The sequence below is a fragment of the Condylura cristata genome, unplaced genomic scaffold (assembly GCF_000260355.1).
Source record: "Condylura cristata isolate star-nosed mole 26May11 unplaced genomic scaffold, ConCri1.0 scaffold00018, whole genome shotgun sequence".
In the NCBI taxonomy this organism is placed as follows: Eukaryota; Metazoa; Chordata; class Mammalia; order Eulipotyphla; family Talpidae; genus Condylura; species Condylura cristata.
The window spans coordinates 13,474,360-13,500,566 of NW_004567119.1; the positions used below are offsets into that span (position 1 = coordinate 13,474,360).

Genomic DNA, 26,207 nt, shown 5'->3' on the forward strand with positions numbered 1-26,207 from the left:
AATGTCATGATATTAACACTAATAAAACACAGATTTAAACTTAGCTTCTGTCATGAAATCAGAGTGTTCTATTTATGAGGAATCATAAAACACAAAAATCAGTAGTTTAGGTTAAAGATATTTTGGACAAAACTATACTCCATTTGAAAAATACTAAAAAAAGGCAAGCATTTTGCCTGTCTACTGAAATGCAGAACATATTAAATAAAGATCATCCTTAATGTGCCATCCATTGTATAATTGACCTTTCTCCAGCATTGTTTTTTTCCTTGAAAATAACATGGTTGCTCTTCCTTTCTCACACCTGTCTTTTTCTGTTTTCATGGGCATTAGAATTATACCTCTTCCTGTTCTTTCTGTTGCCTAGGGTCACCCCACATTTCCAGTGTCCTTGATCTGAGGGTGGCTTCTCTTTGCCAGTGCCACATAAGAACAGCTTCCCAGGAGGAGACCTGCTCAGGAGAGAGAGCCCGCCATCATGTTCTGCACGAAGCTGAAGGATCTCAAGATCACTGGAGACTGCCCGTTCTCCTTAATGGCAGTGGGGCAGGCCCCTAGAGAGTCCTCTGAGGAAGTAGCAGGGAGCTCGGAGAGCTGTGAGACAACTGTCCCCATCTGTCAGGACCTGCCTGAGAAGAATGCCCAAGGAAACCGTCCTCAAAGGAAGACCAGCCGGAGCCGAGTCTATCTCCACACTTTGGCAGAAAGCATTTGCAAGCTGATTTTCCCAGAAGTGAGTTCTTGCTCTTTGGCGTTTTTACTAATATTTGGAAAACTGTAAAAGCAGACTTGACTTCACTTCCAGTGTTATAGTAGGTATGGAATATTCCTGGAAACATAGACTTTTTTTTTTTTTTTAAGGATCATTTTCTTCAGTTCTATTTAATCTTAAAATGCTTGAGATCTTGAATTCTTTCCAGAAGGTTCCTGCACGTTAATGGACTTTATGACTTCGGGCAACTGTTTATCTCCTCTTAGCCTCAGCTTCCTTATCTTAAAATGGAAAGAATAATAGCATCTTTCCCCTAGAGTTTCAGTGAGCAATCCAGAGTCCTTGGTGTGCCATGCTGGAAGTATTGGCAGAACATCCAAAGGGACTTCTTGACCCAGAGTTAGTGGTGCCCATGATTCTGTCATGGAATACCTGACATTGCCAAAGCGGAGTCTTTTATTGGGGTTCACCTCAGCCTGACTTGTTTCGTGGCTGTCAGAGAGACCACCCACTTGTGGTCATAACCCATAGCCAAACTCAGAGGAGTCTGAGCTCCCATTTCTTGCTACGTTTGAAAAATTCATAGAAAATCAATCCTTGTTTGCAAAGTGTGAATTTACCACACCTATCATTCAAGTACTAACATCTCTGCTGCTTCTTAAAAAGCTTTCAGGATGACTTTTAAATATATAACTTGAATTAACTTTTCAGGGAATATTTACAACTTTTCTTTTCAATTTTCAGTTTGAGCGGTTGAACCTTGCTCTTCAGAGAACACTGGCAAGACATAAAATCAACGAAAACAGGTAAATTGACCCACTTTACTTATGTATGCCTACTGTCAACCTCACCAATACTATTCCTAATAGCCAACACTTACTGAAAATACCACAGTGCTTTTGGTTCATTGTGGTATGGCAGAAGCTGGGCTAGTGTTTTAGCTGCTACTAGTCTGCTTTTGCACATTTACACGGCCCTTAGCTGGCATTTATGTAAAGCGTTATCCTAGAGCACTTCCAGGAAAGGCAGAACTGAATCTCAAGCTCCTGTTTCTCAGGCCATGATTTCAATATGTTGCCATGTATTGAGGCTCCCATAAGAAGTAATCTTCTCTACACAGGGGAATTTCTAAAATATTTAACAACAGATAAGGCATATTTGTTAATCCTTAGGGGAATATTTTAGTATTTTCATAACCAACTTGGTTATGCTGATAGGCACGGACTGAATTTTAGTTCCATTTATACTTTTCTCTTGTGTTTTGTCTTTAAAATGTTCTTTAAAAAAGTTTTCAACAGAGGCTGACTAAATAAGGCAATTTCTTAAAAATTTGATTAGTTCATTTTTCAGATAGATGTTTGCACTTACTGTGGGTGGATAACTTGCGTGGCATTGTTTATAATTTATGGAAAGCTCGAGAATTATTTCACGTGTGAATGATAGAATAAATGAAATCAAATTTGCAGAACTGAATATTGAAGTTTGGCAAACCACTAATAGCATTGTCAACAATATTTTATAAATCCATTCTTCTGTCTGTTACTCATGACTAAATAATCTGCTCTGTAGATTAACTATGCTTAATTTTCCTGGCTGGCGAACTGGCTCAGAATGCAGGAAGCAGGCAAGTCAAGAAAGGGTCATGAATGGATCCAGAACGAGAGGGTGTGAGTCTCTGATTCTGACAGAAGCTTTGTTTCCAGGAGTCATATGGAAAGTTTTCCAGAAAGCCTCTGCCTGAATTCTCAGTCAGCGATAATACAATCAGAGTCTCAGCGGCCTGGCTGCTGTGTCTGTCTGCGGAGGCCTTGGGTAGCCTTGCTTACTCAACATCTCTTCTCAGGGTTTTGTGTTCTGAAATGTCTCTAAGTCTGATGCAGACATGTAGTCAGATGTGATCCCAGCAGAGTATCGCTTCTAAAAATCTCAAAATTAAAAAAACAGACAACCCTCGTTTTATTTGGAAACTTTGATAAATCGTTTACCCCTGTCCTCATTTCCCCAAGAGCTGACCATTCCTTTTGTCTTAAGATCATTATCCAGTTGTTGAGATAAAGTAAGGATTCCTGATTTCCATTGATTCCCTGCTGATACACTAAATGCATTACTCTGCTTTGCAATTTTTGCTCATGGATAAACTGTTTCTGGGTTTTGTTTTGTTTTTTAATTCTATTTTCCTGTAGGCAAGTCAGCTGTCCCACCTACCACTCTCAGAGTGCCAGCCACTGAACAGATCTTAACTCCTTTTTGCAAAGACAAATACACTCAACCCTAAGTGAAGGTCTTAGGCCTCTCCTTTTATTAAGTGAATGAGTTTCAGTACAGTCATAATGGTGTTTCCCTGAGTTGGTTGCAGAAAGCTTTGGCTTTGTTTTGTTCTCTGGGATTTTTTTTGATTACATCATCCTTTGTGTGAACGCCAGGTGTGTATGAATGTATGTTTGTGTGGTGTGGCATGTACATACCTTCACTTGTTTGTTCCATGTTCTTTTTGGAGCAGCTAATCTTTCTCACATCCTGCCATGGGTGCTGGGAAGTGGCAGAATTAGAGCTCTCCGAGCACATTCATTAGAAACAAAAATAGAAGGTGCACTAATGAGATAAAAGAAGCACATCTGAAAATGAGTTAACATAAAGTACATACCAAAGAGTCTGGGAATTTCTGGAGTCAAACTATAATACCATATAATGATCTCAGCCAATTTAAATAAGAACATTATTCTACCTAGTTTTTAAATAGTTATAAGCAATGTACCTTCATGTGATAAAGTAGTGGATTGAGAGCAATTTTCCTTCTTGAAATTATTTTCTCTTCAAAACATGTACATTATATATTATGAAATTCATTGAAAATTTTAGACTAATGCCTATTCATAAACTTAGTTTGTGTAATGGCAGATTGAACCACAAACAAATCTTGGATGTTGTCTAATCTGCTTCAGTAGATTGGCAAATTTGATCATAACTAGTCATCAGAAATCACCAAGAAATAGCAAACAAGTTGCCCAGCTGAAATTACCAAAACCTTCTGTCATTTCAAATATATACTGTTATATTGTATTCAACTTCTGTTCTATAGAAACTAATAATGGAATAAAGCATGATTTTTTTCCCCTAACTTTTATACAAAGAATAAAATTTTAACATAATGCTGTCTGAAAGTTAAATATATAGAGTAAAAATCATTTAGCAAAATATGTATTTGCTCTAGGAAGAAATAGTGATTCTTAAAAGTGAAATCAGTCAGTATATAGTTGTTGTTTTTTTTTGTTGTTGGGTTATCAGAAAGTTCATTCTGAGATGACTAATTGCCAGTCCCTTTCGGCCATTTCATACTCTTGATTCCTTGCTGGTGTGAATCTTTTTGAGTGTAAGCCTCAGTAAAGTTAATTTAAAAGGTAATGTTAATCAAAGAGATGAGATACTCGGTATTTTTCATGTTACGCAGTTTTCAAACTTAGTTCTGGGTTGTGCCTATGACTGCTTTTTTCTTATGAATGTGAAGTGTTGACTGTATTGAAAGGTAATTTAAAGTATTTTCCATGATTTCTATATGTTATCATCTGAAGTGATAACATTCCATTTTCAGTTTATAATTTCATATATTGAAATGTTTTCAGGAAATCTTTGGAACGAGAAGACATTGAAAAAATAATTGTTGACCAAGCAGTTGCAGCAGGTAACAAAATTACTTCAGTATGCGCACAAGAGGAAGTTGTCATAATTGTAGACACACTATTTATCTACAAACTTATATTTTCTAGTTGTAGAAAATATTTACCTGTAGAACTACGATATTTATCACTATTGCTCCTAAATGCCGATATTTATATGCTGGTCACTTCCAGAGTAAAGTGTTCGATATCTCATGTTGCTCCCATCAAAGATAACTTTTCTTATTTTCTTATACATGTTATTGAACCTAAAACATTTCCTCTCCTTGTAATATTTATTTGCTGAGATGTAGCAAAGACTGTATGGGAGCAGACTCATAGACATTTACAAGCTTTGGTGTTGACTTTAACTGTTTCTTGATGCATGAAAAATTATACCCAAAGTAAAATAGAGAATTTTTGTTGTTGTTGTTCATAAGAGAAGAGAGAGAATAAAAATAAGAATTGTTGCAAAAATTGGGAGCTATTCTGGGCAAAGGGCTAATAGTACTCTCATGTTAATAATTAGTTTGGGGGGAAAGTTAGAGAAGGAACTTTAGTACACTGTCCTTTTCAAAGTGAGTGTATGCACCAGCAAGTTAGACCTGGAGTTGCTGCTGCTGCTGGTGGTGATGACAACTTACACTAGGACTCAGGCTCTATCGAAATATCATCCCTGCACATAGGAACAGCACAGTGAAGGGGGACTGTGTCCCATGTGAGAAAACTGGGACACAAAGTTTAAATAAAGATAGGGAAGGAGAAGTTGGAAACAGGAAATAAACTATTCCACACAAATATTCATTCTAGTTCCATCAAACAGTAAAATTATTTTGCTTAAAAATGACTTGATCCACTGTCTTAAAAAAGTAACAACATGCAGCTTCACAGTCACTGATTTTAAATGACTGCCTGTGTCTGACGCTGATATTGCGGGGGGTGCTGGAAGGGGAGGGTGATCTTTCCTCAATGTACTGCACCCCCGTGAAGGAGCATGCTGATCCTGGATGCCCAGTCGTTTCTGCAATGTTAACTGTAAGGGAGATGAAATCGTGTGCGTTCTTTTTAATTACTGATTTGGAATTTTTATGGGGAGCGGTCAGAACTTTAGACACTAATCTTTGTAGCTCATTTGAATATAGGTGGTTCATTTGGCTGGAACTCTTTGTACCAGCTATAAAGGAAACTGAATAATCAAAGTAAGCAATGTTAAAAATAGTGGTAGGAACACAACACAAGCAGGATGATGTGGCAGAAGACATGTTGTGTACTTGCAGGACTTCCAGTGGAGAACGTCAAGGAATCCCTCGGTGAAGAGCTTTTTAAAATATGTTATGAGGAAGACGAACACATTCTAGGGGTGGTTGGAGGAACCCTCAAAGATTTTTTGAACAGCTTCAGCACCCTTCTGAAACAGAGTAGCCACTGCCAAGAAGCAGAAAAGAGAGGCAGGCTTGAGGATGCGTCCATTCTGTGCCTGGATAAGGACCAGGATTTCTTGAACGTTTACTATTTCTTTCCTAAGAAAATCACATCCCTGATTCTTCCAGGCGTCATTAAGGCAGCTGCTCACATATTGTATGAAACTGAAGTGCAAGTGTCATTAATGACCTCCCGCTTCCCTAGTGATGGTGGCGAGTTTGCCAATCAGCCTTATTTGCTGTACTCTGTTCACATCAAAAGCACCCAGCCCTCTCTGCCCCCCGGCAAGCCTCAGTCCTCGCTGGTGATCCCCGCTTCTCTCTTCTGCAAGACCTTTCCATTCCACTTCATGTTTGACAAAGATATGCTCATCTTGCAATTTGGTAATGGCATTCGAAGGCTGATGAACAGGCGAGACCTTCAAGGAAAGCCTCATTTTGAAGAGTACTTTGAAATTCTGACCCCCAAAATCAGCCAAACCTTCAGTGGGATCATGACGATGCTGAATATGCAGTTTGTGGTCCGAGTGAGAAGATGGGACAACTCAGTTAAGAAATGTTCACGGGTAAGAAATACGTAGCATTTGGAATGGGAAATAGACTCATACTTTGAGTTTAGAAACATAAAGGTAAAAATAATCAACTATTTGGAGAAAACATGTTTAAAAGGCTAATATAACTTTAATGTCGAATGCATGTAAAGCAAAGTCTTTTCTGTGAAATACTTCCATTTGTTTATTTACCTGATGCATTACTTCACCAAGAGTCATTGAATAGAGCTGATCATTAAAATCCTTTTAGAGTACATTAGAACTAATTTGGTAAAGTGTATAAAATACATATTCAGTCATTCCATAGTTGGCGTAATGAGCATAAGAAGTGATGCTGTTCTACTATAAAGAAACAATAACTACTTGTTTCTTTTAGGAGGCAATTGTGGTGGGTTTGCATCAGTATTTAATAGACGTGGAAAATCAATAACTTGTTGGAGAAGCTGTGACAGAAAGGGTTGAGGGCACTCTGTCATTTCAGGGTTGAAAACTTTGGTGCTTAGTTAGTCTTTGGAAAGAAAGTTTGCTAAACCACAGTTGTTTGTACAAAGCTCACAAAGAAGCTGTAATGCAGTGAGTGTTCAGACCCATTGTTTGTTCCCCAAAATGAAACTAAGCTTCATTAATTACTCTTTAGCATAAAGATAATCCAGCTGCATGTTTTGAAAGTAGATCCAATGCGAAGCTTTCAATACAGCAAAAATTCAAAACCACTAGTTACATACACTTTTTATAACCACAAAATTGCTACTCATAATTTTACTTTTAAGTCACTTAGCTCTACACTGTGGGCATGCTCCTGTGACTCTAGCTACAGGTCTGTTTCACTTTCCAAGTCTTGGGGTGTCCTCCCCTTGACTTACTCAGACCCTTACCGAAGGACTTGTAGTTGCTTTTGAGGCCATGCTATAGTGAACACAAGGACACATCTGTCCTCTCATGCAAATGAACCTTGTGATCCCAGGCAATCACATGACGCTTCACTTCTCCTGGGCTCCCCTGGTACAGTCACTCCTGGTGGCTGCTATTATGGAAGCAGCACAGTAATGAATGCATCTGCCTGCACGTAGTAAGAAAGCACTGACAACGCTTTTGGGCATTGATCATTGAAAATCATGATTTCCATGCAGACTGGATTCCACTATATTCTTCAAATCTCTATGGGCTTTAGAGCGCAAAGTAAACTGGACTATAAGAGAGCACTTTGCTCTTGGTCAGCACTTAGAGAAAACTGAGCTCAAATACAAAGGGCTTGTCACAATCTCTACCTCCCCTTCGCTCCTTTTGTCTCAAAAGATGTCGGCGACTAAATGACCTGCAACAGTTGGTTTGTCTTTGTTTCACAGGTTATGGACCTCAAAGGCCAAATGATCTACATTGTGGAATCCAGCACCATCTTGTTCTTAGGGTCACCCTGTGTGGACAGATTGGAAGATTTTACAGGGCGAGGGCTCTATCTCTCAGACATCCCAATCCACAATGCCCTGCGGGATGTGGTCTTGATAGGGGAACAAGCCAGGGCCCAAGATGGCCTGAAGAAGAGACTGGGCAAGCTGAAGGCCACCCTTGAGCAAGCCCACCAAGCCCTGGAGGAGGAGAAGAAGAAGACTGTTGACCTTCTGTGCTCTATCTTCCCCTGTGAGGTCGCGCAGCAGCTGTGGCAAGGGCAGGTCGTGCAAGCCAAGAAGTTCAATAACGTCACCATGCTTTTCTCAGACATCGTGGGGTTCACGGCCATCTGCTCGCAGTGCTCACCCCTGCAGGTCATCACCATGCTCAACGCCCTGTACACGCGCTTTGACCAGCAGTGCGGAGAGCTGGATGTCTACAAGGTGGGTGGAGCAGGGCCCTCGCCCTCCCCAGCAAAAGTCCCGGAGAGAAAGCACTACACTAGGACTGAGTCACAGTACAGAGGAAAGGCTTTCTCACCAGGGTCTGCTGGCCTCGTCCTGGGGCAGGCAGTGCATTAACCAGGTCGGGGTCTGCAGCCAGAAATAGCTCTGGATCTGCTCAGGGGCAAACTGTCATGCTGTGAAAGAATCGCCAGGGTTTTCTCATAGAATAGGGGCTTGGGGGTGGGGGGTGCTACGTAGATGGACTATGTGGAGGATGCTGTATAGCACTTGGAAAGGTAAAGGTCAAAAGTCAATGAACAGAAGAAGAACCCTGCCCATGAAAACCAACTTGAATTAGGAAGCATAAGATACTTCTAAGTGTAACATGTGCAAGACAGGTTTGCACCTTTGAAAGTAACGCAACATGAGTGAAATATGAATTATCTTTACATGGATTAATTCAGAACAGAGATAGCCTGATGGTTTTCATGGCTGGCTAACAGAAACCCAAGTCTGCTACTGAAGGCTTTACGATGGCGAGAGTGGGGGCAGAGTATCTGAAAGAGGGGGCCTGCTTTCAGGTCTTGCTCTCTACCTTACTTTTTGAACTGAGGATGTTAAATACTCTTTCTCATTTCTAAAACAGGCAATGCCCAGCCCCACAGTTCATAAGAGTGAATAATGTGCATTGTATCCCATGCTTTCCATGGAGAGGACTATGGGAAATATTATGGTAAATCATGTGTGCTCTTTATTGGACAATACGATTTACCCAGTGCCCGCCATGTGGCAGGACGCATTTCAGACCCTGGCAATGCAAGAATTGTCTCAGAAAAAGTTATTTATTTTGCTTATGAAAGCAGTGTTGGTTGACAATACAGTAATTTAGTGCTATAGATTCCCACCTCCACAAATGTAATTTGTCACACACACCTCAACTAGACCACCTCCTTACGTCTTTTCTTCTTCCCTGAACACCCTTCACCCTTCCCCAAACCCCAGCCCCACTCCCCACCCTCTTCATCCCCTTCCCTCACTCTCTAGCTGTCTCAGTTCTACAATGAGACTTCTATATCTTTTTGGTTTGGTTTTGTCTGTTCCTTTGTAATTAACTGTTTTTAAAAATAGTATCAATACTAATTTACATATTGAAACGTAATGTCAATAAGAGAACTGGTGATTTCACATTTTGCTTATTTAAACTTCAAACTTTTTTTTCAGATATTTGCATTAAGAAAAAAAAAAAAAACATGCTTTGCATTGATAGGCCTTGAATTCTCTCTTAATCTGCCACATAGCAAGTTGGCATTTCAGACCTTAATCCAACATGAAATGAGTCAACTTGTAAGGGGGCAACAATTGGCACTTAGGGGAAGACATAAGCCCTTGCTTTGTTCCAACTAGATGCCTGAAGTAAAACCTTCCTTTTTCAATTTTCTACAGGAAATTCCAGACAGAGCAGTAATTCCTTTGGGAAAAAAAGAAGGCTATGTAATATGACAGATAAAATAATTGGCTTCAGTAAAACTTGATGGCCTCTTGGGAACTTACTATATTTATCTGTAGATAGTTTCCATCCTGAGCGTGTCTCCTCTCGGCCTCATGAGAGGGAAGAGAGGGAAGTCAAGCTCTTCCTCGCCAGCAGCTGTGACTGCTCTGCAGAAGCAGGGGTGTCCAGTAGTCACAATCTCTGCTTCTCCCAGGGGGTGGGGAGGTGGGAGCCCCGAGGCCCTCACTAACCCAGCACATCTCAAGCCTGTCCTGATTCCACGTTCTCTTCACTTCTGATTGTGCTGGAACATACCTGGGGACAGCTGTAATCAGAAAGGGAGGTAGCCATAGGATACACCTGAGACAGAGGGAAGGTATCTGCATTGTCGGGGGGAGTGAGACACCTTCCGAGGCGGGGCCAGCTTCTGTACTCCAAGCCTGTTGCACTGGGGATTTCATCTCCCCTTCTTTCTGTGTTTGAATCTTTTGCTTATTTTTGTATTTATCTTCATTTCCATTTATTCATTGTTACAACAAATCTTGACAGATCATCCAGCACTTACCAACATGGGTGGACGGACTCCGCTGAGAAGCGTTCATACGCAGGGGGAGAAAATGCCTGGTGCTGACAAAGGCCAGATTTGCAGAGGCATGATGGAGGCTGGCTGCACTCCAACCAGCCAGTGCTGCTGCAGGCACCAGCTCCAAGTGGGAGTAAGGGTACCACCTCCCGGAGGGAGACAGCCCAGGCAGCCACATTGATTGGATACCTGTGATGTGTACCCACGGTTGAGGGCAAACTATGGGAGTGTTGCTGTAAGTTCCTCATTGTCCAGTAACCATGGACCACACTGGACACTCCTCCCAGGCACTGACGAGATAAGAGTCAGTAAAATAAACTCAGAGAAATTATATTCTACTTGGGGGAGGGAAGGGCCATAAAAATAAGTTAATTTGTAGTGCTTCTGTTGGTGCAGTATTCTGGAAGAAAATAAAACATTTTATTTATTATTTCTTTTATTTATTCTAAAACAAGTAGCAGGCAAAGGGCAAAAGGTGTAGCTGCTCCTTTATGGAGAGTGGTCAGGACTGGCTCCTTCTATGGTGACGTTTTAGCAGCTGCTCAGGGAGACAAAGGGCAGGCCAAGTGGTTTTTCACAGGAAGGTTCGAAGAATGACTTTGAGTAGAAAGTAGGAGCATGTTTGTTATGTCTGAGGGACTGGAACAAAGTGAACAAGAGAGAACGTGAGGAAATAATGTCAGGAATTAGTGGGCGGGTCAAGGGGGTTAAGGGCTTTGAAGGCATCAGCGTGCAGTCTGTGTGAAATGAGGAACTGCTGCCATGTTTCCTCCTTCTTTCATGCCCTTCCTCGCCTTCCCCCCACATGCAAGGCTTTGCATAGGAAGGGTGATATCATCTGAAAAGTCACAGTAAATATTCAGCAAAGAAAAGTGCACCTAACTACTAAAATTTGGCAGATTTAAAGTAATGGTAGCTTTCTACAGTCAGTGCCACAGACAGATAAAATCACCAATGGCAGGCCCTCCCGGGTTAAAGCACAACACTAAGACGCTAAAACCATTTCAGCATGAGTTCGATCCCCGCCCCCTAAGGTGACCCACATGGCACAGCAGACCTCCCCTGACCCGCCCGCTGCTCCCCTCAGCAGTGTTCTTCATTTCTGCCTGTTCTGCTCCCCACTCTGTCTCTGGTGGGTCCTCTCAACCCCCACACCTTGGCCTGAACCCCAGTTCTGTATGCATAAATAAATAAATATTTAAAAAAAAATCACTAATGGCGGCAGCACCAACCATGACTGATAGCTGGAATTTGTATAAGTAGCTTATTTCAGTTAATCTCCCAGGCACCATTGTCCTGAATGGACATCCTGGCTTCTACACTATGTAGTTGGTATCCATATAGACATTCAGCATAGCACTGCGGACCCTCAAAGTCTTTCTGAAAATTAGAATGTCTTAGTTTTACATTTCATGTTCTTACATATAGTCCATACCATTCTCGTTGATCGGTGAATGTGCTAAACATTTTATGCTGAGGTGATGTAAGTCACTAAGTCCTGATGTGAGGTCTCCAAACTTGTGCTTTCCCAGGAAGGGAAAGCCATTTCTGAGAGGATCTGCTTTACTCTGACTTCCCACAGGGCCTGAACACTGAGATTTCTGCTATCTGAGTTAAGTTCCACTGTACGATGCTGAGATTCTTCCTGAGCTTTCATTTGTAACATAGAGGGTGTGTTATGTGCAGGTGGAGACCATAGGTGATGCGTACTGTGTGGCTGGGGGATTGCACAGAGAAAGTGACACCCACGCTGTCCAGATCGCACTGATGGCCCTGAAGATGATGGAGCTCTCTAATGAAGTCATGTCTCCGCATGGAGAGCCTCTCAAGGTAAGGTGGTTGTGTATCTGCCAGGACCTCTCAGGAGAGGAAGTGTTTGTTTATGAGCTGTTTCCCAAAGAGCAGTGTATCATCAGGGTTTCATTGCAGAGAGCAAAATCTCTACTTGGTTAGCAGGAAGTCTTTGACTACAGGGTACTTAAAGTCTTACACTATCATTGTGAGGATGCAAGAATCCATTTAAGAGTTGAGCTCCAGAAAATGGCTCCCAAAGCCAGACTCTAGAATGTTGCTTTTTCTACATCTAGAAGCTGACACCACAGGAAGCCGGGAGGTGCTGTGCCCCAAAAGCTGCTCTCTGTGTCACTGACTACAGGGCAAAGCAACACCTGCTGTAATTTGAATCAGCACCATGCTGATCCCTTTTCAGGATGCTCACAAAATGAGCGACTGGAACTCAACTCCCTGTTGAGCGTGGCATAGAAGTGCAGAAGCCTGAGCAGCCTGTTGCTCTTTGAGGCACCAGAAGTGCAGTCCTGGCAGGAATCCTGGTTTCCAAAGCTCATGCAAATGTGTGTGATTCCCCACACCTAAACGCATCTAGAAATGCCATGGGAGAATGAAATATGTAATTTTTGTTTGTTTCCCAGAGACTGCAGGGGAGGACATTACACTCCGGTGAATGTTGACTACTAATCCATTAATGTTTTCCAAGGCACATTACATACCAAAACGTCTGGATGAACCAGATCCCAGAATAATGTCTTGCAGAAGAGAAAATAAATTAACATGCTAGGCATTGGTAGATGATCTTGAATCATCCCACGTGTAGTGAACCTATCATTTAATTTTTCTAAAGCAGTCTTCAATATGTATTCAGAATTGAACCTTTGAATAAATATAAAATACTCCCTGGTATGTTATAAGACATACCAGAAGAAAAAAAAAATTGGTGAAAAAGCAAAACTGTAACATCTCGAAATTATCCTTGGTTCTCTTCAATCTTAATGGGAACCATACGTCTAAGTCTTCTCAGTTGTTTTCAAAGTCAGCTGTTGTTCCAGATACAAATTGTTGTTGACACACTTCCCTAATTTTAGTGGCATAAAACCACAAACCTTTCATTATGCCAGCATTCTGTGCCTCAGGAATTTGGACGAAGCCTAGCAAGGATGCATTATCTTCACTCTACAATATTAGGGACCTGAGCTGGAATGATGGAATGCTTGAGGGCATTGGGAATGGTTGGGGTTGCACCACTTGGAACAAGAGAACCGTCCCAAGATGGCTGCGTCACTTATGTGCCTGAGCCCTTGTGGGAGACTACGGGAAGGTTGAGCTCTATAGGGCTGTCTGCTCAATTGCTTACCCATAGTGCCCCAGTACAGCAGCCTCTCAGCCACAACATGTCTCACATGGAGGCCTATGTGCCTGCACCACACGTTCCTGTTTGGACCCAGCCTTAGGAGTCACACAGGGACATTGCCAATATAATCTGTTGGTCAAAACAACCATAAGCCTGTACAGAGGGAAGGACAGTTAGACCCCACGTCTCAGCAGGAAGGGTGTGGAATAATCAGCGATTGTATTTTAAAAACACTGCACTATTTGACTTTTCTAGACTTCATTTCTATTATTATACCTTCCCGAAGAGGGGAATTATGCCTCTCTCACTGGTCCTCATAGCATCAAATTGAATCTTGAAATATCTGGATTAACAATAGAACTAGTTATTTCCAAATAAGTGAATTTTGTAATTAAAAAGGCATATATTTGTGGCAGCGGGGTTGTGAAAATTCTACATTTGTAGAAATGTAGATTTAGTTTCATAAATGGAAGAAGTATTTATACCAGTTTCAGAGATAATCATCTGGGTAATACCAGTTTAGCTGTAATGACCTTTAAAATGGGGATTAAACACCTTTCCCAGGTCCTGGGAAAGACCGATGACTTTCAGAATCACCCATGAAGTATCACAGATGTACGAGTGAGGAGTATTTTTTTTTTTAAGATTTATTTATTTGTTCATACAGAACTGGGGTACAGGCCAGAGGCGGTGAGAGGCTTCACCAGAGAGAGTGGGGAGCAGAACAGGCAGATCTACAAAGTACACTGCTGAGGGGAGCAGCGGGCAGGTCAGGAGAGGTCTGCCACGCCATGTGGTCACCTCCAGGGCAGGCGGGAATCGAACTCATGCGGAAGTGGCTTTAGCTTCTCAGTGCTGTGCTTTAACCCGCTGTGCCACCAGGGAGGGCCGTGAGGAGTATTTTTAATAGAGAATATCAACGTGTGTTAGAAGGAGCATATTGAGACTTAACCGTTGCCTCACTTTATCTGTGTAACAGCATTATAAGGAGGAACCCACAATTCACTGATGGATAAGGGGCTCTCCCAGGTCAGAAGTTGGAGTCAAGTCTGTCTGGCTTCAAAACCTTTGCCATTTCTTACCCTGCTACCCCAACCCCATAGAATCAAAATGAAAAGAACAGGAAATATTTACTTACTTTTCTTTTTATACTCTTCCTCCAAATTGTCATATGTGCAAATCATGTAGTACCTTATTCCAACTGATTTCCTCACTGACTCTGCCCACTTAGACTTCTAAGCTGCAGGTGTCTAGTGCAGTAAAGACAGAGGGAAAGTCAATAAGTGCAAGGTAACTGCTGACAAACTTCCGGGGTTTGAAAAGTGTTTCCGGTGTTTGAAAAGACCCCTGATGAGAAGTTTCTGAGAATGAGATTCAGAGCTGGAGAAGGGAGAGAATTGGGTGATGTTCCTTTTTGGGAATTTTTTTAGGGAGCTGCATTTATTCATATTGACTATGAGCTTGAAAAGTAAAAACTCTGTGTTCAGTTGATCACAGAAAAAGCTAGAATGGATGAGTACGCAGAAGTTGGCTGAACCAGAAGTGTGTTGAAGGAGAGCCAGGCCTTCTCAACATAAACGTGCTACATACAGTTGTGGCTGATAATTCAGGCAGCAGTAGTCTTTTTTCATCATTTATGGTTTGTTTACATTACTCATTTGTAATATATGCAAAACCATGTTCTAAAGAGGAAAAAGCCAAATGTAATAATGACATACCATTTTTGTTAAGACAAGTGAAACTGTGACTAAGAAAGGACTTTAAAATTAACCAAATCTTGTATTATATAGATGAACAAAGAAGAAGAAAGTAAAATTGCCATTTATCAGCAGAGTTCGGCTCAGAATGGAAACCTCTGATTTATAGTACAATGCTTTTATTGGGGAATTTTGCAGAATGCATGGTTTGATGTTGTATGAAAAAAATAATTCTACAAAGTTTCTGGCAGATAACTGAAATGACATTAAAAGAGGCAGCATCAAAGTCCTCTGAATTCTAAATTATGTCTCAGTTGCTGACTACTTGGCCTTTGTTTAAAATACATTTATTTAATAATTTTTTTTAAATCATCAGTTGTACATTGAACTTGAAAACAATGAACTTGATGTCTGATTTCCACTGAAACCATCCCTACTTGAACTTTTTTTTTTTTTGCAACAGCAGCAATTTTAAAATCTGTGCACCCTGTAAGACTTCATGTCTTCTAGAAGACCCCAGCTTAAAATATTGTGTCAGTGGCTCTCCAGATCATTGATTCCTTCCAGAATGCCTGAACTCTTCCCCCAAACACGCCAAACTGCCCCTTCTATGGTACAATACACTTTCCCGTGGTCCATACGCTCGCCACGAAAGTGTGTGTATTGTAGCCCTTACTACCCAGGGCTAACCTACTTCCTGCATACACAAAATTTAATTTCAGCTCTCAGCTTCCTTTGTCATTTTCTGCTTAAATATTACACTTTCTTCCTCTACTGGTTAGTCATTTGAATAGCAGAGGTAGTGTTCTGCATAAAGGTCTCTCAAAGCAAAATACTGAGAAGCCCACGCTTCTGTTCCCAAGGGCGCTCTTTGCCCCTCTCTGAGCTTTTTTTGGGAAAAAGCTCCTGGGAATTTTGTCTGTCTCATTAGACTGATAGAATGGATTCACATAAACAGCCCACAGCCTGTTTCAGGTATTGAAGATCAGCATATAAAGATGATTTATGTCACACACTGTGGGGGAGGAGGGGAAATCTCTTCCTATTCCCCTGGGTTCATCTCTGGCTGGTCAAATTATCCAATTAACATCAGACCGATTTGTAGAAGAAAAACACTGAAATTAAATTTTGTGCATACAGGAAGACTACCTCCCAGGGCGCAGAGAACGAAATGTAGAATCAAAGAATATATACTGAGCTTAAAACCCGCACAGGGGCCTGATGCATCCCAGATAAGATGGCGAGTGCTTCACAGGGCAAGGAGCAGAATGCTCTGTCCTTAGGCCTTTACCCTGCAAGTAGACTATTCAGAGAGAAAGATGATTTCTCATCCTATCCCTTATTCTGTATCAGATCCCCAAATGACATTCTCCCAGGTAGTTGAGAGTTGTAGAAGTTCTAAAGGGCCTTGATTGAGTGATTTCAGCTGGAAGGAACCTGCAGGCCAAAAAGATAGAGCCGGGGAGGCCTCGGGCATCCAGGGGAGGCCTCGGGCATCCAGGGGAGGCCTCGGGCATCCAGGGGAGGCCTCGGGCTTCCAGGGGAGGCCTCGGGCATCCAGGGGAGGCCTCGGGCTTCCAGGGGAGGCCTCGGGCTTCCAGGGGAGGCCTGCCTTCTGCAGGGAGACACTTCAGATTCTGGGAGGGAGAGGATTTCTCAGGTGGGGCCAATACCCAGCTCCTTATTTACAACTGAATGTGAGGCACTGCAGGGCTTTGTCTGGAGGGCTGGAGGCTGGAGGAGTGCTGTGCCTGTGTGCGGGGGAGGGGTGAACTACTGTAGACTGGGCATTTCCCTACCCCCTGACGATGCGAGGAGCGTTCTCAGGGACCCGGGACATTGGGTCACTCTGTGTTTCAGATGCGAATCGGATTGCACTCCGGCTCGGTGTTTGCTGGAGTAGTCGGAGTTAAAATGCCCCGTTACTGCCTTTTTGGGAACAACGTCACCTTGGCTAACAAATTCGAGTCCTGCAGTGTCCCACGGAAAATCAATGTCAGCCCAACGACTTACAGGTACTGACTGTGTGGCACACCTGAAATCGATCATTTTTACGTATTGCAATTGTCGTTTTCTCCATTGTTTCATTCTCCATGGCTTTTTTTATCTCGTATCTCTAAAAGATACCAAAAAGAAAGAAGCAATAACTTTTATTATCCCCACTTTAACCTATTTAAGCTACTCATCAGCCTCATGAGAATAATTCCGAGATTTGTAGCCCCTGTTATAATGTTGACTCCTTGATACATAGCCTGTCTTCTGGAGTTCTTCTCCAAGCATGTGTTAATGTTCTGCACAACTTGATAGGTATTCTGATATCACCAGTATACTTCAGGGCATCCTGGCACTAACTACCCAGGATTAGCACAGAATCCACACATTTTTAGGGTACCGTCCCCAGCAAGGCTACCCTTAATTCAGATGCCAACTGTGTATAAATGTTACGGCATTTAAAAAAAATCAAATTGTGACTTCCCAACCTCCAGAACCATAAATGTCTGCTGTCTATAGCCTAAAAATAAATCAATACGCAAAATTAAAAATCAAATTGTGATGGAAACCCTTAAACAACTGTTCTCCAGTCCTATATGGTAGCTACCTTCCACCCAGCAAGTGAACTTTTCACCGTCAGAGACAGTTACTTCCTAACTCTTCTTTCCCTTAAAGTGCCAACTTTTCCTTTCCCTCCATGCCTGAGTGGATAACTCACTTGATGTTTCCCGCGCTAAGGGATGTCACCTGTCTCCACAGCGCCTTCCTGCTGCAGGTGTCTGAAGACCAGCTCCCTCAGCTCCCTCAGGGCTTTTGCACCCCTTTGCTCCTGGATAGCGCTGTCCTGCTTGGTGGAGGTCACCTCTGAGAGCTGTTTCCTCTCACTGTCTCAGACGTGCTCATCACATTCTCTCTGCGATCAGTTTCTGTGATGGAATGATTTTCACCATGAAAATACAGACATAGCTTGCTATTAATCCTCTTAAAAAGCAAGATCTTCTTTGCATCTGAGACTGTTTCAGGGACTTGTCTCTATCTCTGCTGCAGCTTCCCAGGCATGTGTCTTCTCACTGTCCCTACTTTTTTGCCTCCTACTGGAATTTCATCTCAGTGGGTATTGCCCTGTGGGTGCCCCCCAGGAGGGCTTTATAAGGGTTGTTTAGACCCTTGAAGTCGTGGAAGTTCCTTCTCCTTCCACAGAAGAGCTTGAACACTCTTCCTTCAAACATTTTATTCTTTTTTTTTAAGATTTATTTATTTATTCATACAGAACTGGGGTACAGGCCAGAGATGCAGAGGGTGAGAGGATTCACCAGGCAGATCTAGAAAGTACACTGCTGAGGGGAGCAGTGGGTGGGTCAGGAGAGGTCTGCCGCGCCATGTGGGTCACCTCCCGGGCAGGTGGGGATCAAACTCATGCGGAAGTGGCTTAAGCTTCTTAGTGCTGTGCTTTAACCCCCTGCACCACCAGGGAGGGCCCCAAATATTTTATTCTTTAGACTTGAGGGACCACTTGATCACCTGGTGACCTCCTTTCCCCTGGCTACACTTTCTCAATGACTTTTGTTTGTGCTCTTTCCCTATGAAGCCTTTGAACATTCTAGAGCCCAAAGCTCTACCCCAGTCTCATCTGTGTCTGAACCTTTTTGATTCACCTTCTTTGCCTCTAATCTCTCCTCTTATTCTTCAGCCAGCTTCAGACTCATGTCCCACTTTGCATTTCCGTTAGCTCTTATTAGAAGTGATTGTCCTCCCCACCACCCCACCACCACCCCACTACTCTGCAGTGCATTTCCCATGGGAAAGTTTTCTAAATCTCATTAAGATGTCTCTGCTAGAATCTCATTCAGATGTTTCTGCTATCGGCCCATTATCACATCATAACCCTCGGTGTGATCATTCCTTTCTCCCTCTTGGCAATCTCCTCTGCCCACAAATTCTGTCCTGAATATAGCTTTTCTCACCTCCTTCCAGACCACAACCCAAGCTGAGTCTTTTCTTTCCTTCCTCAGCATAATACCGCCCTCTCTTCCTGTACCTCCTCCTCCACGCATGCGCGAGTCAGATCAGCTTGACTTTGCAAAGTCTAAGTCACATCTGTCCTGTGTGCATTAAATCTGCTCCACCAGTTTCTCAGCACAACCAGAATAAAGTTTAAACCCATGATCCATTCTTTTCACTTGTATGGAATTTCTCTTTCATAATTCCTTACCATGATCAGGTATCAATATTTACAGAACTATGAACTGATAAATGGACCTGAGTGATTTCTTCCAACATAGAAAACCTTATTCTGTAACATTTTTATGTATTGTTTGGCTATAATTAAACTTTGGACTATTTTGATTTCCTCACACTGCTGAAATTTTACTACTATATAGTTTATATAGCTTGTATCATTGCAAAAATATTTCAGTCATTTTCCCTAATGAGGAAAATACCTAATTTGGTAGGATTTTCTTATTATTGTAAATTGATTCTCCATTGTACTTTTTATGCAAAGACTTTTCTTTTTGCCAAGCATACCAAAAATAGCGTTTTTTTAAAATAGTCTTAAGAACATTTATTTAACTATGTTACATTTTCTTAAGTAGAGAAACATTTATGTCATCATTAAATTTTAATATTAACATTCTTATTTTAATCTTCCCAGATTACTCAAAGACTGTCCAGGATTTGTGTTCACTCCTCGCTCAAGGGAGGAACTTCCACCAAACTTCCCCAGTGAAATTCCTGGAATCTGTCATTTTCTGGAAGCTTATCACCAAGGAGCATCATCAAAACTGTGTTTCCAAAAGAAAGATGTTGAAGATGGCCATGCTAATTTTTTAGGCAAAGCATCCGGGATAGATTAGCAGAACATTTAGTTAATTATTAGTTTTGGGGGCTTGACTCCTTGAGCTTATGTGGAACTTCCAAAAGCACTTTAGGTTTGCAGATGGCTAAAGAGCAGTATTAAAATTTCAGGAGCTCAGTCACAATCTACTTTTTCTTCCACTTAACATGATAAGATATGTTCACTTTAGTACTTCAGTGAAAAAAAAATGAAAGAAACCTCAAAATTTGACTTTTGGGGGCTACTTCTGTTAAATAATGATCACTCACTCTCTATTGCAAAGTTTAGCACCTTGTATATAAACCAGCAGTCATGGCCCTATGGAGTGGCCACTGTCTCACGCCTGCTGGAATCCCTTGGTTATGAAATTGTATTTGTGATAGTCTTGCCATAAAAAGCTTTTCATGTAGAAATTACAGTCTTTGATATGATCAGCTCTTTCAACCTCTCCACTCTGCATTTTATTATACTTCCTCATTTAACTGTTAGCATACAACCTTAAAAATAGATTAAGTTTTTCTGTTGCACTTTTTAAGAGAAAATAAGCAGTTATGGGTTAGATGCAATATGAGTATAAAATAATTCCTCTGTAAATATCAAAGATTATTTTATAATTCTACCAAACATAACATATGTCATGACAATAAATACTACTTTTTGTTTGACATCCTTTTATTCTACACATGGTAAAAGCTGTTTTATTCATATTAGCAATTGAATTCTTATCAATTTTTTTTAGTGTCATAATCATTAGAATAAAAAAGGTTAATAGCTTATATTAAAATATAATAGTATCATTACAATTCAATTGAACCAGAAGCAACATGGGCATAAAGTAGGCATCTAAGAAATGTACCATGAAGCACAGAAGTAAAACATTTGCACACACAGCCACACCCCCACACCTACATATGTGTTCATGTAATCTCACACACTTTCACATGCAGTGAGAGCCATTTTTGTCAGCAGACATCCCCTTTGCCATGCTGAGCCATGTACAATTCCCAGAACATCAGAACATCTTTATTCAGAAGCAGATAATAAGACTCATTCTTTTTCCTGATATTTCTTTTTAAAAGTATTGGTATTGAACCATTTGGTGAGTGTATATATCCTAAGAATCGAGTTTTTTGTCTTAAGTACACATCTGTGATTTTTTTTTTAGTTCTTTTTCAAATATTTCAATGGCATTTTAAAAATAGGATGTTAGTATTGATGAAGAAAATTTTGATTTCATTATGGAAATTCATAAGCATTTTTCTGGAGGTTGAACTTTTATCTTTAATGATAGTTTAAGATCTCTGGTGAACTAGTTAGTGTATAGAATTTTGTTTGGGGTAAGGATTTTAAAAATTAGAGCTCAACTTCTAAGCAAGAAAAAGATGGACTTGGTAGTTTTCAAATCAGTACTTCCAGATCCCTAAATGCATGGAAATCTCACTGGGGTTATAAGAAGTAACTTGGTTTAAATTTCTTATCTTTTTTCAATTAAATCCCTAATGTAGCCCAGGAATAAAAACTCATAATTAATCACTCTTTACTTTCCTCCGGCTACTGTTAAAGATATTATAATAATTCTCCATATTAAATGATACTCCACTATAAGGACTAAATATGTCTAAGTCTTAACCAGTGTTATTTGGGGGTATAAAATAGGCTTGGGAAAATATAGTTACAGTCTCACAATGACATGAGGTTAATGAAATCATTTGAAAGGAAAATAAAAACATTTTTTTTTAAATTTCTGGAAGGGAACCCTTATTATAAGGAAAATAATAATTTAAACATGATAACAGCATACAATTTATAGAATATTAAGTAGACCCCATATTTGTAATAATTTCTGTTCTAAAAATGTATAAATTAAACTTTGAGGTATACTTGTCTGTGTACATGCACAAGCACATAGAACCAATGGAGAAAAATGTAACTACTCTGAGTAAAAGTTATACTACACCTGCAACTTTTCCATTTTATCTATATGAAAAGTTACTTTAAAAAATATTTTTCTCAGAAAAACATATCTGTTACAGAGGCCCAGGCCAGCCTACTAAGATTCATCTACTGTGGAATAATTTGTAGACTTGATGCAAGGAAAATGTGCACGGTGGTAGAATTCACTCAAGCCCACAAACCTGAGGCTAAAATTTGAAGGACACCCTTCTCACTCCCGGTCTGAGCCACTTTGGATGAGAGCCTGTGGGGAGGCATTTTCAGACCCAAACCACTCATGGCCCATGGGAGTAGAGACCCGGGAGAGTTAAGTTGTCAAAGGAAGTTAAGGACCAAAATAGCTAACACTAGAGCTGAGGATGGAGGCAAGAATGGACGAGCTGTGTACCAAGGTGAGGCTCCTGTTCCCAGTCTAGTTTCTGAAATGCAATGCGCGCTTCATGTCTGCTGCTCAGTGAGCACGTTTCTCCTGAGAAGCCAGGTGTAATTGTTGCCACTCATGCCTCTCGTCCCTTGTTTTATGTGTAGTGCACAAAATAAATGTTCTTTCTATGCAGTTTTCTCAGGCAAACCTAGAATTCCACTGAAACTTTCTGAAGCTGTTCACATCGAAAAGCAAAAGGAAATAGAGAGCTAAAATGTACCTTATCCCATCTTAACTTATCTTTGTGTTTCCCTCCAGACTTTGCAAGAAAATGCAGTCTGAATTTTAACACTAGTAGATCCATTTCCCTTTTTTCATGTATTTATTCATCATTCACTGAGTGATTTCAGTGTTCCTTGAAGAATGCTGTTTTTAGAATTCCAAGATAATTGCTTCAGTTTTCAAAGATAAAGGATTGTTTTCGAATTCAAACAACGGAAAATGAAAGGTGAAAAGAAGAAATAATTACAAAATTCTATGGAAGCACGAAGTAAGACTCTCCGTGCTTGGACGCATAGCGAAGTTGGAGACTTGGCAAAGTTGGAGTCTTGGGGAAGTTGAGTCTTGGCGGAGTCCATCAAGCTGGGGGTGGGGGGCAGGCAGGGGGGAGGGGCAGGGAGACCCGTCCAGGAAAGTAAAGTACACACACAAACAAATAAATGGGAGTCTTGGAGACACAGAATATATACTGGACAGTGAGCTTCCTGGGGTGAACTGGGGATGAGAAGGGCAGAAAGACCACTTGGACATAAATCACGAAAGGGACGGTCACGTTAATGTGTGTGAGGAGGGTGATGAACTAGGATGATGCTGACTATTATTAATTGCTATGGAGCCCTTTGTTCGTAATAAATTTCTCACAAGAAAAAAAGAAGCAAGCTAGGATAAAAAGCAGAACCTTTGGCTTCTGCCTCCTTCTCCACAGTTCAAGATTTACTAGGCACGGGAGGCCTCAGACGTTAAAGGAAGAGAATGGGTTGATCAGATGACATCATTTCCACGGGGACATCAGAGACAGCTGATGTGGCTCAGGTGCGTGTCTACCTGCACAGGTGTCCCAGTGGGCATTGATCCGAAATCAGATGACACTGGGATGTGACCACGCAGCAAACACCCAGCTGGGATGTCTGCCTTTGGAATTTCATATCACTGCCAAGACCATGAGTCCTTCAAATCCTTTCAGATGCTTCGGTGGGATGGAAGGAAGGAGGCGTGGCTCGGGCATTTCAGTAACCTCCCTTCCTTGTTAGTTCTCCCTGATGTTGTCAACCATGCGGAGGCAATTGCTAAGCCTCTCCTACGATTAGATCAGTAAGTCACGGGGCAGAGCGAGGTGTTCTGGGGTGAGCCTGGCAAGTGAGAGAGATGAATGAAGTGGGGGGGTGTGCTCCCCATAGGACCTGGACCCTGGGGCTACCCATGGACCCTGGCCTGGCCCTGCTGGGTCAGTGCTCCAGATGACGTCTCGGGTTTTGGATGCTTTTTACCAACATTCAGGTTTAAGCAGCAGTTAATGCAGGTTGATGAATTACTGCAGAGTACTTTTCAGTGCATAGATTGTATCTGGATAAATCATTACTACATGAAAAGGAATTTCTGGTGCATATTTGTGGGGTGATTTGATAGATCGCTACCCTTCACCCAACAATAAAGCATTATTTCTCCTCCTTGTGCACCTCTGGCGCTATTTCACTCTTTAGATAATTGCTCTTGGCAAGAGAAATGAAGGTGAACTGAGGGGCAAGGATGGGGGGGGGCATGGCACAGGTGGGGTGGTGGGGTGAGGCCAGCAGGGCTGTAATTCCTGTGACAGATCCTCCTGCCCCCCAAAACATTCATTGCTGTAGGCACCAGGGGGAGGTGTACCCCCCTGGCCTAAGGGCCAGCTCCAAGCAGGACAAAGCCCAAAGAACAACAGTGACACTTTCAACCAAGGTTCCAGGATTACCGGGGACATTTTCTGTTGTGATTCTTCTCAGACACGGGACATCTAAGTTTTCTAGTGACAAGAGGAAGACGCTCTCCTGTTGTGAAAGCTGTGAGCTGTGGAAGTCAATAGTCCTTTGTCCTCTGTTATGTTCCATTCCTCCTGCCCTTAGATGTTAGCCTCCAGAGTTTAGATTAAGCGTGGTTGCCTTTTGAATGCTGCTTTGTCCTGCTGGGATTCTGACTTTAGGTCACTTCAAACACTTTGCATCGCTTGCGGTGTGCATCTCTGGAAGCACCCTGCTCGTAACTTCTCTGATAACCCTCGGGCCTTTTGGTCCCAGCCCTCTCCCCCCACCCCCTTGCCTAGGGCTCATTTCTCTCTGTGTTCAATACTTGCAAAATAAAAGTAAACAACTTACTGGAGTCTTCATAGATGAGTACACTCCAATATATATATTTTTAAAGATTTATTTATTTATTCATACAGAACTGGGGCACAGGCCAGAGGTGCAGGGGCGGTGAGAGGATTCACCAGAGACAAAGTGGGGAGCAGAACAGGCAGATCGATGAAGTACACTGCTGAGGGGAGCAGCGGGCAGGTCAGGAGAGGTCTGCTGCGCCATGTGGGTCACCTCTGGGGCAGGTGGGGATTGAACTCATGCTGCAGTGGCTTTAGCTTCTTAGCGCTGTGCTTTAACCCCCTGCGCCACCAGGGAGGGCCCCTATTCCAATTTTTTAACAAAGCTAAAGGGAAGGAAAGCGATAGTCTGAAAAACAGGCTTTCTTTATCATCCATACAAATTCTTCTTCATCACAATAAACTGTTTCAAGATAATATTTAAAAGTTAAACATTAGGATAGAAATCAAGAAAATACTTAAATGGAAGACCTAGTCTTAGTGTCACATATGCTGGTAGAAGATTTGGGCTAAGGCTGTGCTGTCTTTCCATTTTCAAAAGGTATTTAATGTCAAAATATCAAATTGCAAATCAACCTTACACACTGTGAAGAAAGTTGCTTGGCAGAAAATGGCATTGCGTAATGCCCACATCTTAAAGTGTCTGCTAAGATGCCTGTTTATTCTGAAAGGCTTCCAGACCTGTCTGTACTGAGGGAAGGACTATCAGAGAGTCTGAGCAAAGGAAAACAAAGGCATTAGACACAAATGCTGTTACAGTTGGACATTGCAGATATTGCACACCTGAAGGAGGGGGAAACTGAGGCTTTTACAAAGGGATACAGACAATGGTCGTGGGATTCTGTGTCTTCAGCTACAGGAAGCCCAGTGACAGGAGAGGTACAGATTCCCCAGGTTGGCTGCATCTTGCAAAATTGAAGTGAATAAAAATCTGTTCACCTTTGAGAATGTTCCCATCCTTCAGCTCCTTCCACATGCCAATCAAAGATGCCCTGCAAATTCTTAGAACTTGATGTTCACTTTTCTGTGGGGATGTTTGTCAATCTTTTGGATTTTGGTACAGTATTAGTGAAATATTTTAGTGCATCAACACTATTATAAATAAATAAATAGTACTTCTGATAAACATTAATGCTTGTGATTATAAATATACTAGGCTGTTCTCAAGACAATAAACTATAACATAGTAAAAACTGGCCCTCCCTAGTGGCGCAGCAGGTTAAAGCACAACACTGAGAAGCTAAAGCCACTTCCACATGACTTCGATTCCTGCCTGCCTCGGAGGTGACCACATGGTGCGGCAGACCTCTCCTGACCCGCCCGCTGCTCCCCTCAGCAGTGTACTTCGTCGATCTGCCTGTTCTGCTCCCCACTCTGTCTCTGGTGAAGCCTCTCGCTGCCCCTGTACCTCTGGCCTGTACCCCAGTTCTGTATGCATAAATAAATTAATTAAAAAAATAGTAAAAGCTTATTTTGTTTTGCAAAGTGAGCATGAGTATAACTTCTAATTTGTTCTCTATCCCAGCAGATTTCTGTCTATTACTGATACAACAGATCATTAGGTTTTCA

At 41.7% G+C, this 26,207-nt stretch overlaps 1 protein-coding gene across 3 annotated transcripts in view; it reads left to right on the top strand.

The window, feature by feature from the left end:
* GUCY1A3 (guanylate cyclase 1, soluble, alpha 3) overlaps positions 1-20,510 on the top strand; it is a 47,132-nt gene extending 26,622 nt beyond the window's left edge. For all 3 annotated transcript variants that reach the window (XM_012726792.1, XM_004685346.2, XM_012726791.1), the window contains exons 2-9: positions 368-733; positions 1,457-1,518; positions 4,333-4,391; positions 5,643-6,352; positions 7,684-8,169; positions 11,931-12,074; positions 16,947-17,101; positions 19,732-20,510. In XM_012726792.1, the coding sequence (XP_012582246.1) occupies positions 479-733; positions 1,457-1,518; positions 4,333-4,391; positions 5,643-6,352; positions 7,684-8,169; positions 11,931-12,074; positions 16,947-17,101; positions 19,732-19,933 (2,073 nt within the window). In that variant the 5' untranslated portion in view covers positions 368-478 and the 3' untranslated portion in view covers positions 19,934-20,510. The remainder of the gene's footprint in view (positions 1-367; positions 734-1,456; positions 1,519-4,332; positions 4,392-5,642; positions 6,353-7,683; positions 8,170-11,930; positions 12,075-16,946; positions 17,102-19,731) is intronic.
* Positions 20,511-26,207: the final 5,697 nt, after the last annotated feature.